This window comes from Rhopalosiphum maidis, chromosome 1 (assembly GCF_003676215.2).
Source record: "Rhopalosiphum maidis isolate BTI-1 chromosome 1, ASM367621v3, whole genome shotgun sequence".
Lineage (NCBI taxonomy): Eukaryota > Metazoa > Arthropoda > Insecta > Hemiptera > Aphididae > Rhopalosiphum > Rhopalosiphum maidis.
Window position 1 is genome coordinate 51,581,558 of NC_040877.1, and position 15,728 is coordinate 51,597,285.

Genomic DNA, 15,728 nt, shown 5'->3' on the forward strand with positions numbered 1-15,728 from the left:
GATTCCACGCTGTTTACGTTAACGCCGCCAAGATAGTAATGTTTTACGCTTAGGATGCTGGTCGTTGCTTTATCAGTCACCATATATACGTATACTGATACGTATAACTGATTATATTATACAAAATAGTTATTGTATAAAAATTAAAAAATATATAATGATAATTAAATTTTATAATAATAATAATATTAATTGTTAAAATAAATATGTCGTGTACCTATGTTGATCATAATCTATACTTAAATTTAAAAGTAAAAAATGAACTATATGAATCTCATTATATATTATGTTGTTTATATTATTACTTATTTATAACTTACTAACATAGGTAATTTTTTATTTGCAAAAAAAAGGTGAATGAGTAATACCATTGATTATAAATACTAGTGTTTTTTCTGACTGATTTTAAAATTTTGGCGGAACATTTATACCAAGTCCACGGAAAACCGGTTATGAACTACTGATTGAAGTGAATATACGTGTGGTTTTGATACCGCCATCCTACAATGTTACGTCGCGTGGGTTACAATTTTTTTTTCGTAACTTTTTATTGTTCTGATATAATGCCTGTATACAAATCAACTGGATGCCGTCACCGGCCAATTACACACTAACAATTTGATTGTGATTGCTGCTGACAATGGTTCCTACTGTGGTTCAAATACTCTATATGGCACCAGGTTGTTTAAATCTATGTGTCCTGTGTCGTTGAGCGTTTTCGTGAATCCAGAGCTGCTGACAACCGTATTCCTAGATTTATTATTCGGTTGTAAGTTAATACGTAGTGTGTATCAATAAACAAATTCATACACATTTCAAAATGTTTAATGAAAAAACAATGTCTTTTTGAAGATACAATATAATGTCGATTAGACATTATAATAGGTATTATAGTATTCTCAATTATATGTTGCTTTGCGCATAAATGTAGTCAAATTGTCTGTACATTACGCCCGGACAAGACGAGTAATGTGATCCACATAATGTATTACTATTATATTTATATTTATTTGATCATTTTAGCTATAGATAGTTACTGAACAATACAAATTATTTGTTAATCATTCATTAGTAATGAATTCATTACCATGGACACCTGTTGACGGTTTAAAAAAAAAACTAATTTTATGTATTTTTAAGAGAGTTTTTTTAATAGCGGAAATAAATTCTTTAGTGCCACTGGGAATCTTGGAAAAAGCGCTTTTTACCAATTAAAAAAATTGACAAATTAACGTAATGTATGCGTTAATAATAATAATTAATGAAACACTGATGTCCCAGTTAGGCATTTTAGTAATTACATTATTAAATCCACATATGTGTACTAATGTGTATAAATAAAAAAATATTTAAAAATGCATGTATACTAACAAAATTGTCATCTTGACAATAGAATTAAAATACTACTTTTGTAGGCTAATTTCGCAATACCATTACTACGCCTCTAGCTATATACCTATTTAATACTTATAGTGCTTTAGTGGTTAGTATTATTTATTATTATTGTATATTGGCTATAGACATAATTTAAAACTTAAAATATATTTATTCATGTCTTTTATTATACTATATAATAAATAGAATATTTTTCTGGCTAAATTATGTTTGTTATTAATATTCTTTTAATATATATAAGAAACTAATTAACTACTTTATTATTTTTTTTTATTTCATTCAAAAAATATTTTTCAAACATTTTTAGTATTTATTTTATAATTAGTTAAACTATATACAGGTTATTTTGTTATATTTAATGTAAAATTTTTAAATAATATTTTTTTATACGTTTTACATATAGTTAATGAAGAAGCAATATCATATTTTAAAAGATTCCACAATTGTCTATCATCTCACTCTAACTCCCTAATTAAAGCTCTTTCAACAAAAGTTATATCTGGTAATCCTCCAAGGCACTTACAACGCTATTGGTGTAAAAATCTTTTAATCAAATCTAAGAAAAAAATATTTTTATACATATACGTATTAGGCTGTCCTATTAATAAAGTACAAAGGTTTATCTAACGTTAGCAATCGAAAATATCGGATGAAAATTTCTAAAATTTCTAATATATGTAACAAACAACATATTCTATAAGTGTCATGACTATTTTAATTTAGCGTTTCGTCAGCGGCGTAAATATAAATATGGAATACCAATATTTTAGTTGCACAAAAGAAGAAGAAGTTTGCGCAGTCATTTGATTTTTTAATTTTCAAATTAAGATTATTTTAATTATTTTCCCTTCCGCTTAAAATAAAATCATTGGCATAATAATTATTATTTTTTATACTTTATAATTTTCTATAATATAATGTATGTTACTAGTATATATTATTTAATAAAATTATAAAAAACTGTATTATGACATAATATTATATAGAACTGCACGGCTTTTTAAACCCGAGTGTAGTTCGATCTTTATCTTTTTTTTTTTAAAGGGTGCAATTCAACCATTACTTTTATTAACCTAATTTTAATCAGGCCCAGCTCAAGTGCTTAAACACACCTATCAAACTTTAGTTTTGCCGCACCTTACATGTAAATACTTCATAAAATTTTAAATGCCGCCCTATGCGTGGGCCTACCCTTTGAGTCTTGCTTGAGCGCAATCAAACTAAAATGAGTGCAAATCGACCTTACAAATAATAATATAATATTGATATAAGATAATCACTAACCTAACCTTTTAAGTATATTAACATAACATTGTAAATTGTTATTATCATTTAGTTTTGAATAATTTTCATTATTCATTATAAATACATCGTATCATGACTACTTATTATTATTTTGATTTTACTGTCGGAATTGTTAGTATTCTCGATACAATTCTTATTTCGGTATACTATTTATAATATTTTCTGTACTCCGTATTCTCCTTCCGTTCTGTCTCTCATAAAAACTGTATGAATTACAGTCTACTATCACCGCACTGCTAGTGTCAAAACTGATTCAAGACGAGCAGTAACCACTATAGCCACAATCGATCGGCCACGAGCGGACAATATTACATGGAGACATAAACTATTACGCCATCGACCTCCCACAGCTCGTCACACCGGGTTGCCCCCCATACAAATCTGTTTCATCGATATTTATAGATACAATTAAAATAAATTAAATATAATGTTATTATTATTATTATTTGTATTTTATTTTTAATTAATTATAATGTGTACCAATAATAAATTTAAAAATGTTAGGCATGAACACACAACATTTATCACATGTCTTATAAGAACCTGGTACCAAACTCGGTGTAGAAGCACTGTCCGAACCGTTACTGATTTCAACCACGATGTGACCTATAATTCAGTTGTATACGGTGGATGTAAACATACGCTGTCGCGGGAGGAACAGGATTAAAACGGTAATCGGTGTACATCGACGAGACAGGTCATCCAGCTAATAGTCAATAATATATGTCTGAACTGGACAGCGGCGCGTAGAACAGCGCAATCGTAGACGCCGCAGTTCCAATCGCTGGTTGTATTCCGGATGGTCTGGTATTTCCGGCGTGAATGTATTTGGTTTCCGCTCTGAAGCCGGTTGGTCAGCTACGGAGAAGCGCAAAGATCTTTACCCGTTGAGCGTGACGACGACGGAGCGAGACGCAGCCGTTACTATGAGAACAGTGAAGATGGTTCCTCGGCGGTGGCCGTGGCTGTAGTTGTCGCAGTACTCGAACTCGTTGAGCTCGAGATGAGTTTGTTCGTGAATATTTGCGACAGTTTCCGTTGAAGCTCACATTGTATATATGTCATCCAACCACGTGATCACCGCCGTCTGTCCTCGATCGACATAGTCGTCACTCGTCAGTAGACGATGCGGCAGTAAACGTTCGAGCTATCACCACCCGTCGTCCCTGTCCAATACGGGGAGCGTGTGCCTAGACTAGACAGCGTCAATTTCGTATTTTATAGTACATAATTATTGTAGAATATAATACTCGTAATAATTTTAATTAAACTTTCATGAAAATATTTTATATAGCGTCTATTTTAGATTTTTTTATGATTATTTAAGTACCCTGTAAGATTTTTTAATATATTCATTTTTAATCTACAGTGCTCAAATCGAATTTTGGGCATTGTATACAATACCCGGACAATGTTAACTTATTCCAACTTTGACCTTGAAAATCGGACATTGTCCATTTCTTACTCTGCCCGAAACATATATACGTAAATAATTGCGCATGGGGGATATCATTTTGTAGGTATGTCCACCTAAATATTTTTTATTCAAACTTAACAGTGATTAATATTTTGAATCAGTTATTACAGCTAAAAAAAGAAAAATAGAAGTCACTACAACAACTATATAAAATATTGTATGATACAAATAATTTTAGAATATTAATATTGGAATTGTACAAGATTGCCCGGGAAAAGTGTACCTTTCCCGCGTTCAAGTGGGCAAAATAAATTAAATACAGAGCGCTGCACACATTTATATCGAATACCATTTATACATAACGATAATATTAGAAAACTATACTTGGATATTTTATTCGTATGAGACACTCGTAACCGATAATAATATAAACCGATCCGTAATCTTAACAATAATATGAACACATAATACTATATTGCGCGAACACTAATGCTATTCACGATATGCAAAGAGGTGTTTATCCAGGCTAATGAGGTACCATCAGAATAAATTTCTTTAAAGATGAAGTGACTAGAAAAGTTCTAAATTGGGTAGTCACGACTCAAGAGTCTGCTAGGTGTACCTTCAATACATATACCACCAACTGGTGGTGTAAATGTAAAAAATCCGGTCGACTTTGCAACTCAAAATACCTCAATAGTGATGTATGTATAATAATAAATTAAGTAAAATAATGCTATCTCTATGTGCTTAACATTATTTCTTTGTAATAATTAACTATAATGATTATATTTTGATACTAAAAAATAATCATTTTAATCATGTCCATCTATTTTTAGATAATTATATCAACTCGTCAGTTGTATGAACCTAACTGGATATCTAATAGATTTAAAAACTAATATTTGAAGCGTCTATTTTAAATTTTTTTACGATTATTTAATTACCCTGTAAGATTTTTTATTTAATTTTTAATATAACCAATATTTAACCTACAGTGCTCAAATTTAATTGGGCAGCGTATATAATGCCCGGATAATGTTAACTTATTCCAACTTACAATCAGGTGAATAGCATCCAATCTATATTCACTAGGTTTAGCCTTGATAACATTTTTAAGTTTCTGGTATCACTCTTTGGTACCTACATACTATTATTTTGCTTATTTTTCTCAGTCTTTCCGGTGTATTCTTACAAGTAGTAATCTTCTAGATGGTTCTAACTACTAATTGTTGAACCTAGTTTGCTGCATATTCTTTTAAATATCTCTAGCAATAAGCTTTGAAAGATTTTTAATGATTTTATAAGTCGTAAATTTTTAATAATTGATTTATATACTCATTAATAAAAAATAAAACAGTAATTCATTGTGTAAATATGATTTTAAATTTACAAATATTTCAATAAAAAATCAAGGTATATGTAATTGATATAAATAAAAAAAATCAAATTTGCCGTAAGAGCTATCAATAATGTAACACATTTTAATAAGAAAAAACGGTGTAAATGTATGAAATAAAAAATTATTTTGAGAAAAAAATTTTTCCATATAGGCTAACAGTAAACATAATACATTTTAATAAATAAAACAGTGTATAAAATGGTATTAACAATTTTGATAAGTTGCAAAGTGAAATGAATGAATTAAAAAATTATTTGCGGAAAAAATTTGCACCTGGGCTAACAATTTGGTATAACAATACATTTTATAAATGAAGAGAAATTAAAATTTGAACAAGAATAACAAAAAAGGAAAAAATACATCAGCAGAACGACAAGAAACTAGACGAGGGAGAGGATACGAGATGGCGATTCGGTGCCAAAATGCTATGTGTTACGGGCCACCAGATGAAAGCGACCCGGCCGGCTTCAGTTCGCCTAGCGACGAAAAAGAGAGTTATGCTATCATATTACTTTAAATAATTTATTACTATAAAAGTATTGTTATTATTAATTAATATACGTAACGTGCGTAAGTATACTTGCTCGTAGATCTTATTCCAAAAAGCAGGAACCGTCTTGGCCAGTAGTGAAATACATCGCCAACTTAAATAGGAACCAATTTTGCTTACCTTAATTAAAATACCTTTTTTAAACGGATAGAATGAGCTACTAATTTAGCCAAAAGGGAATATAATTATAATGGTCATGATTCGTGTAAAAATTTTAATAAAAATCAAAGTCTAATGAATACAAAATATTCTAGATAATAATATTCGTACCTATGAGTTTGATGCTAGTTATTGGGGTTAAAATGTTAAATCAACCTGATTTAATAAATTGACTAGGTATATGAACAAGGTCGGTGGTGGTAAGCTCAACCATGATAAATAGTTGACATCGTGATGAATTTACAACAAACTTTGTCGCGTGATAACTTTAAAAATGATTAGTTTACGAGACACCGCGGTACATATGAGAAACAGCAGGAACGGAATACGTTTACGAGTCGTTTCCGAACGTTTATTGGCGATGGTCCGTGTACTAACGGGGACGGCGGCCAACAGCAATCTCAATCAAATGGTAATCGGTATTACAAAAAACATCGCAACGGCTCTGGATGATGGTCTAATGAATACGAGACCGTTGACACGTCGAATGTATACAAAGATGAAGACGTCTAGACGAGTATAGTATACATCATCCGAAGTGTAAATTATGGTATTTTTCTTTTTTACAAAGACGCAATATGTCGCTGTCGGCGATACAGTAGTTGACGAACAAACGACGTACGTACAATTGTGGTTCTTGCACGTGAAGCCGTCGCATGGTACGACTGCAGCGATGCGGGATGAGTACGAAAAAAATGAGGCGCTACGGAGTTTGGCGGTAAATCACCAACGCGCGTTCTCCGGCACCCCGTCCTGTAACGAGTTCACACGGGTGTCGCACGCTCGATTGTGAACGCCTCACGCCTCCCTCCCTTGCACGAGGGCCAGCCGAACGACGCCCGCCGTTTACAATCGCGTGGCCCTGTGGCGAGCGGTACCGGAGACGACACTACCGACACTATACTGATTTACGAGAATTCGACAATTAATCCGTAACGGAACAATATGACCGACTGCTTACGATGGCTCACGAAACGTGATGGAACAACCGGCGAAGAAGCCGGACAACAATGATAAGTGTACTGGAGCGTTCAACACCGAGTAGGTGCCATGAAGTGGTGGCACACTCGGACGCACGTCAAAATAATAAATAAAAACGGGCCGGTGTACGGACGTATAACGCTGACGAATGTCCGAACGCCACCGTGGACGCAGATAATACGGCGGCCGATAAAGAAGACGATCGGAATCGCACATTGGTGCACAAGTAAAAAAATCAAAAAAAAATCAAATATCGTGTTGTATGGGATTCCGGGTACTCACAACCAAATCAATGGTAAGCACGTTTTTGAGTGTTGCAGTGACGATACTGTACTAGACGAGATCCGTGTATATTGTATGTATTATGATATATCATAAATTCATAACTGTGGCAGTGATGACGATATTTATTTATTTATTATAAATCAAAATATTGTAGTGACATAAAATTACATCACTGACATCGTGTCACGAACTAAACGGGGCACGTTAATTTGCATCGGCATCAGCATGCGCTGGGAATGCTGTATACACATTATACACGTCAACCGCCAGGCGCTTGGCTCGCCGTACGGCAATTTAATTGAGATTGCCGTTAACCACCGCAACGCTGACCTGTGGAAAATTACCGCCGCCGTCGTAACATGCCACTAACACCTGCGGTAGTATGGTATGGCAATGTCGAGCGGCGTCATTAACCGCACTTTTACAGCTAACCACCATGCCGGCAGAGACTTTGAGTGGCCGAATAACGTGGGTATTTAACTTACGCCCGGGCACGGTCCCCTGTCGTTTTTTGTCTTTTTTCACCTAAAACTATAATTATACGTATTTTTAAGATGGAAGCGTACTCCCGATGCCCCTGAAAACGTTGTACCGTGAATAAGGGACCCTTATACTATTTTTCTATACCAAAAAAATGTCGAAAATCAAAATATCAAGCCCCTAAGTACGCTAAGACCACTATTTTGAAAAAAACTCGTACACAAGTTTTCAAGGTGAAGGATTTATTTTTCGACTCTGAAACTTTATGCACATTGCAAGACAAGTTGCCGTGACAGAGAAAAAAACTCGTAAACAAGCCACCCTCCTATTTAAAATTTGCAAACTTTATTAGTCATCATTGTACTACTATTGAATTTATCGGTGCAATAATAATGCATGCAATTTCATAGCTTGCATCAGGGAAAATAAAAATAATATTTTTTAGTATTTAACTAAATATTCAGTTCAGTGTTTTTAAAGTATTTAAATTTAGAACATGAATTTTTTCGTTGCACAGTAGAAATTGTAGAGAATTTGACAAAAAAATGTAGCTATAATGCTTCTTTAAATTTTTCACCAGCAGATAAAATCCATGAATCATAAAAATGTTTTTTTTTTAACAGTAATTTCTTGCAAGTAATCAATGTGATAAAAACATACATGGAGAGTTATGAAAATTAGACTTGTGAAAATTGGTCAGAAAAATAATAATAGAACAAAGAATACATTTATGTGTAAAATGTCACAAATACCATTTGAATCTTCTAAAAAGTAAATTATTTGTAACATGTAAGTTAGTTAATAATAAAAGTTACTTAATAATTAATATAGTAACTGACAATATTTTTAAAGGAAATATATTCTATACTCAATGGTGTATAGATATAAGTGGTATGAGTACACAATATTACTAAGGAAATCTATTTATAAGAATTCCAGTATATAATGTACTAGAAGTTCTCAAACCATAGGTCAAGTGGTTCTGGATTATATTTTGGGTGGATGGCATTAAGAGGACGGTACACCCGCATATGTTTTCTCCATCTTTCAAATGTAAAACATAACAAAAACTATTTTGCGCAGAAAAGAACCGAGGAGGGTACAGTCATAACTTATAACTAAAAAACAAAATTTTCACAACATAAAAAGGAGTGGAGAACTTTGACTGTGAATTATAGTTATTTCTTTGATATTAACAAAAAAATTAATTAAGTTCAAAAATAATGGATTTAGAAACAAAAAAAATGTTTTAAGTCATATCATAAAAATAAAAATGATATTCACAGATAATGTTCTCAACTATATTGCATATCAATTTGGTGTCTGAACTACAGCTTGAGTGGTTCTATCACACGCAAAACAGATTTTGCTACCTTTTAAATTTTTTGTAAGATGGAGACAAGACAACACGTGCAGGTGTAGTGTCGTTTTAAGTTTTGAAATATTTATAAAATGTTTAATATTAGAATACTATAAAATATATAATATATTATGATACAGTATTATCCATGCAATATATTGTAGTTATTGTACATTGATGTTAAAATTTAGTTTTATCATTGATATTATCTATGATGATTACAATTATATTAAACACCAGTGATGTATTACCATGACGCTACCAGATAAATTATGTTGTATGTTGACAAAATTTAAAAATTCTATAAAACGAGATGTACAGTTAAAGCATAGTATATGCTTATTGAACATGTTATAAAGAAATATTGAATAAATATTATAACATGTCATAAGGTCATCTTAAATTGTCTGTTATAGAAAAAGATTAATAAATTATTAAGTAACCAAATTTTGTAGAAGAGCAATAAAATATTTATGAAAATTGATTAAAAATTAAATTATTTATTATTATATAATATCTAGACAAAATATGAAAAATAAAAAGATTATAAATAATATGTATAGTTGACTAGGATAACATAATAATTAGATACAAAGTTGGGAAAAATAATTTTATTTCTAAAAAAAAAACATGTCTTGATCCACTGGAGAAACAGAACTGGTTAAAAAACAATTCATTTAAACATTTAGAGCTGATTCATCCTTCTTGACCAAAATCCATAGTAAACTTATCCAATTTCTTCATATCATCATCATTCACTGTAGGTTTAGATGTAGCCAATGAACGTAACATATCACTCTATAAATAACAGTGTATGATATAGTATATATTTAAAAAAGTTAAAAAATATCAGTTATTTACCATAGAAACAGCAGGTTCAAGAAGTTTATCACTGGGGACATCCATAAATGACATTTCAATGGCACCAGGGCTACCTGGAGAACACGGTGTTAACAAATCATTCACAATTACAATTGGATCTGCTCGACTAGGACCAGCTATTCGTTTAAAATGTGTAGCTGTTTGTACTTTACGTACTGGTTGCATTAATGCATCTCTTACAACAATACTGATATCTGCTCCTGAATAGCTAATTAAAATAATGCATTTTTTATTTTATAAATTTAATTTTATAAGAACATTTTAGTATGAATACCCTTCAGTTTTAGTTGCCAATGTCTTTAGGTCAGCTTCAGTTAGTAAATGATAGGTGTTGCCTAAATTTTGTTTTAACATTATTAACCGAGCATGATCTTCTGGTAAAGGTATGTAAATGCGTTTTTCAAAACGTCTACGTATAGCTGCATCAAGTACCCAAGGTATGTTTGTGGCTCCCAATACAAGAATACCTTCATTATCAGTACCAACACCTCAAAAATAAATATTCAATAATATGAAAATCAAACAAACAAATAAATATGTCATTATTACCTTGCATTTGAACTAAAAACTCAGTCTTTATCCGACGAGCTGATTCGGATTCATTATCTGAACGTGATGAACAAAGTGAATCTACCTCATCAATGAATATAATGCTGGGTTTATGTTGTCTAGCTAATTCAAAAAGATTCTTGACAAGTTTTTCAGATTCACCTAACCATTTAGATACAAGATCAGAAGATGAGACAGAAAAGAATGTAGAATTATTGGCTTCTGTTGCAACTGCTTTCGCTAGATATGATTTACCAGTTCCTGGTGGCTATAGCAATAAATTTTCATACTTCATGAATGTAATAATTTTTAAAAATATTGAGTATATTTACGCCAAACAATAATATTCCTTTCCAAGGGATTCTTTTTCCAGTGAATAAGTGAGGGAATTTTATAGGAAGTATGACAGCTTCTTTAAGCGCTTCTTTTGCTCCTTCTAAGCCAGCAATGTCTGACCATTTTACACAAGGTTTTTCAACAACAATAGCTCCTTCCAATTTATTTTGTAGTTTTTTTGCTTCAGGGTCGTCTCCATCATCATCGCTATCATTTTTCTTGTTATTTCTTTAAATAACCATAGTACATAATTTTTTTTTTCATATTCATATTTTCTATAGAAAAACTTACTTAGAGTTTGACTCTCCAGTCTTAACTGGTTTCTTTTTATTTTTTCCATTTTTCAAGTAATCTTTAAGTTTTTCAGCTCTTTCTAAATATTGTGTACAGCGACTTCGTATGCTATCCTTAGCTTTTTCTCCTTGGGTTTCATCTGTATATTTATAGTAAAAATGCTTCAAAAAAGATATATTTATATTTTTGTGTATATGTATATTAAACTTACATTTTAGAGTGTGTAAAAAATATTCAATCCCACTTTCATATAATTTTAAAGCTTCTTCATAATTTTTATTACGGTCTTCTTCAGTTGCTTTGGTTACTAAATCAATTGCTTTCTAGAACAAAATAAATTTAAAATAAATATTAAATTTAAATTTAATAGAAAATCGAAATGAAAATAAAGTATTGTTATTAAAATGAAAAGATTTCATGGTAAATTACCTTGTAAATTATATTCTTTCTTAGTTTTTAAATAATAAAATTATTAGAACCACCTACCCTATCAAAATTAAAAATTTACAACTACAATATCTACTTGAGAATAAAACTTGTAGGTTGTTGGATTTAAATTTCATATCCATCTCGATTTTGATAATCGCATATTATATAATATTATTAATTACCTGCAAAGTAGCGGATACGGCCATATTATAATCGTAGACTAAATTAAATTAACAGTAACAGTAAATTACTACTGAAGTAACAATAACAGGCTGTTACTTGGAAGAATAAATAAAAATTATTGTTATATTTTGTTTTATTAATTTTCTTTAATCCCGAATTCCCGAATGGCAATTTGTTATCAATTTTTGTTACTGTTATTATAATACTTAATAGTAACTAGTAAGTAATAATAATAATAATTATTATTATTATTCTGTTATTTCCTCAGTTATTTAATTTTTTAATATTAATAGTTTGGTGTACTCATTCGTGGCGGTTTTGGTTGTATTTTTTTAATAAAGCGAATTAAGTTAACAAAAATTAAACAGTACGAATGGAATTTAAAAACATAAAAATAATTATAATTACATATAAATATAATATAACATATACAATGTATATCATACATGACAATAACAATTGATTATTTGTTTTGTTGAACGTGCCGCTATTTTATCTATTTTTAGAACACAGATGTGATAAAGAAAAACTAACCTTACGATGATCATTGCGCATGCGTAATTCTACTTATGCATTCGCGTACATACGCGCGTGTGTGTAATTTTTGTATACAAATAAAAACTCGGAAGCGACGTTCAACAGTGCCTCTCTCAGACGTTATTGAAACATCGCCACCTGCTGAAATACCGGCGTTCGTAATTATTTAGTGAATTTCTTATTGGTTTATCGATATTTTTGGTAATAAACACGGAATAATATACATTATACAATAATATTATTATAAATATTAATTAATATCAAAGTGAATTAAAGAAGAATTTTTTCTCAAATAAAATCATAATTATTAAACACGTTAAAAATTTTTAGCGAAATATGTGCTATTAGTGAATCAAGTAGTTCAGATTTTGAGTATTATTTACTACAAAATTTAGGGTGAAACGCCGTCTCACTGCCTCACCCTAAACACATTATACCCATTAGTGCTTATATTCTTATTCTTATAAGATTTAACATACATTTTAAAAAACTTAATGGGTACCTTGGTATCATAGGCATAAATGTAAAATTTGAGGGACGAGGCTTAGCCTTGGTCAATATAATGTCCCCGTAAGATCCAAAATTCTAATGGATGCCCAATACCCCACAATATTTTCAATGGGTACCTGAGCCCCCGGGCAGTGGGCACCCATGTACATTGCGCCTATGAACATATAATAGAAGCGACAGTTAAACAGCTGATCAATCTGTTTTCATCTTGCCTCCATGACATAGGTACACTTATTGTAAAATAATAATTACAAATTGTGTATTAAATAATAAATGTTAACAAAAATACATTTTATGCATACGAATAAGGGCTGTCAGGGCTGATGACACATTGGGAGTTTGTGTTCGATGCATGATGTATACAAGATTTTTTCAAACTAATGATATAAAAAAATGGATACATTGTGTAACCATCTTAATTTTGATTATCATTAAATGTGTAAGTATAGGCGTAACTAGGGGGAGGCTTGGTGGTTTGCCAAATTCAAAATTTATTAAAATTAAATATTGAATTTTTTTTTTGGTTTAGTGGTGTCCAGACACCGTGGACCCCCCATTTTTATTAATTTAACATGATTAAAACCGTACACTTACACGATGTAATAATATTATACTAAACACGATAAAACTAAGAACGTATTTTATCTTCCTCATCCTCTCCATAGGTTCCGGACCAGTGGACACTATCCTTATACTATATCTGTGAAATCGTAGCACTTACACCACGGACCACGGTTGAAACTGTTGGAAGAACGTGGACGGAAAAAAAACAGCGACAAAAGAAATGTTTCAGTCTGATGTAGTGATGTCATACTTAAATGCCGGTACACACCCACCCGCCAATCACGGGAGGTCGAACGAGTGACGAAAAAACAATCACTGTACAGGCACAGCTCGTGCGGACCTTTTGTCATCACGCCTACGCATTGGCCCATTGTATTGCGCAACAGGTGAAAATGGTACGCTCTATCATTGATTATAGATTATTCTATAATCAATGGTTCTATGCAAACGTATACGTCTCTTCCCGACTGTCCTGACGGCGACCGCGAGTACCCAAAATAGCTAATCACCGTGTCCACAGCATAGAACATAATAAAAGTGATAGTCATAAATATCCATATTATTCACTGATAAATATTTTAGTCGACCTTGAAATTTTGCTGTATGCTCGGTATGATGTAATCGTAATGTCATTTTAAATCTGTATCAAAACATGTTCTATGATGCTGCCGAGTCTCCAGCAAAATTAAAATGATAAATCAATCAGCTATTTGACTGTCGGTTCTATTATTTTCTATGTCCACAGTCGAGGCTCCGCCGTGCCCGCGTGTGCATGAACTCGACAAGTAAAAGGTCACCCCACCCGAACTACAACAGGTGAAGTGCGGCGGCGTTGGTTATCAATCTGCCGAATGAGATATTAGCATTTATTGTAGCTCCACACATCACTCAAACGACGGCCGACAGCAACACCGAAGGGTACACCGTACACCACACGATGAATACGACACGAAAAACGCTGGATGATAGTGGCAATGGTGGGTGATCACTATCGTAATTTTTAATGCTATTATCACCACCCGCCGTTCGGCGTTCGACGGCGGATTCATCGCCGCTGCCGTTCTCGTCGCAGGCCATCGAGTCCGACATCGCGTACGCCGACAGTTGTGTTATATAAGTATATAACGATGCATTTCCGACGGACGGCCACTACGGCAGCATACTGCTGCAGTGCTTACTGCACTTGTTGGTTAGTACTTTTATAGGCCATCGTCGTCATTCGCTTGCACTTGTTTTTCACGTCCTCTGGCTTAGACACATGTATAATAATACCGGTATTGTTATGAACACTGGCGCGACGGGATAGGACACAGGACGGCGACCGTTTGGGACGACTTCGGCGGTGGCGTAAAAATATAAAATACAGTGGATTCCGTAATGTGGGCACGTCGGGACCAGCCTTGTTTGCCCACATCAAGCGGTTGCTCATTAAAACCAAAACTAGTTATATTAATTATTTGTATTGGGACCAGAACATTCTGGTGCCCACTTTCAGGCGCGGATCCAAGGGGGGGGGGGCAATGGGCCATGGCCCCCGTAGACTGTCACACAGGCAAATTTTAGGATGTCTGTGTTTGGTAGCCAATAAATTACGAATGCACATGGTATTCCCCCCCCCCCCGTAAACAAAGATTGGCATACACTTTCACGAATTTTACGGAAAAACACTGTTCTTATACAATTGGATAGGACAATAGCTGTCGTTTTCCGGTATTTGTCCCGAGGATAACGACATCTGTTGTTCGGATGACACACTAAGTTACAGCCGATGGTTACACAGCACTTGCATGTCCTTATGTGAATTTTTTTCTAGATTTCTATTATCATTTTCCATATAAATAAAAAATTTTAGTCGAACAACTGAAACAATTATTAATAACCAATTAAATGAATATCTAAATATTAATAATTCATATCACTATAATTTACTATTTAGTCTAGTGATGGCAACTTGTTGTTATATAAGAAAATCAACCTAAGTTGTCGTGTTCGAACCCTGGTCAACACCGCCGCAAACGGTAGTCTGATCCACCACGCTCCAGCTGGCGACGCATATAGATGTGATAGTCATTATTCATTACTTCATTAGTGATTTTAATGGATCGTAAAA

The 15,728-nt window shown here is 32.6% G+C and overlaps 1 protein-coding gene across 1 annotated transcript; it reads right to left on the reverse strand.

The window, feature by feature from the left end:
* Positions 1-9,911: 9,911 nt before the first annotated feature.
* On the reverse strand, positions 9,912-12,116 carry LOC113559371 (vacuolar protein sorting-associated protein 4B-like). Its single transcript, XM_026965112.1, has 8 exons — positions 12,007-12,116; positions 11,607-11,718; positions 11,393-11,534; positions 11,098-11,329; positions 10,766-11,033; positions 10,491-10,704; positions 10,196-10,424; positions 9,912-10,132 (listed from the first exon to the last, which is right to left on the reverse strand). Exons 1-8 carry the CDS (start codon positions 12,028-12,030, stop codon positions 10,031-10,033), a joined length of 1,323 nt encoding a protein of 440 aa, XP_026820913.1. The 5' UTR covers positions 12,031-12,116; the 3' UTR covers positions 9,912-10,030.
* Between the last annotated feature and the right edge of the window lie 3,612 nt (positions 12,117-15,728).

Excerpts from the sequence above, each read along its gene's own strand:
- LOC113559371 (XM_026965112.1), bottom strand. The coding sequence starts at position 12,030 with ATGGCCGTATCCGCTACTTTGCAG. Across the intron at positions 11,719-12,006 it reads CCGTATCCGCTACTTTGCAG|AAAGCAATTGATTTAGTAAC; the intron begins GTAATTAATAAT and ends ATTTTGTTCTAG. Across the intron at positions 10,425-10,490 it reads TTGGCAACTAAAACTGAAGG|CTATTCAGGAGCAGATATCA; the intron begins GTATTCATACTA and ends TATTTTAATTAG.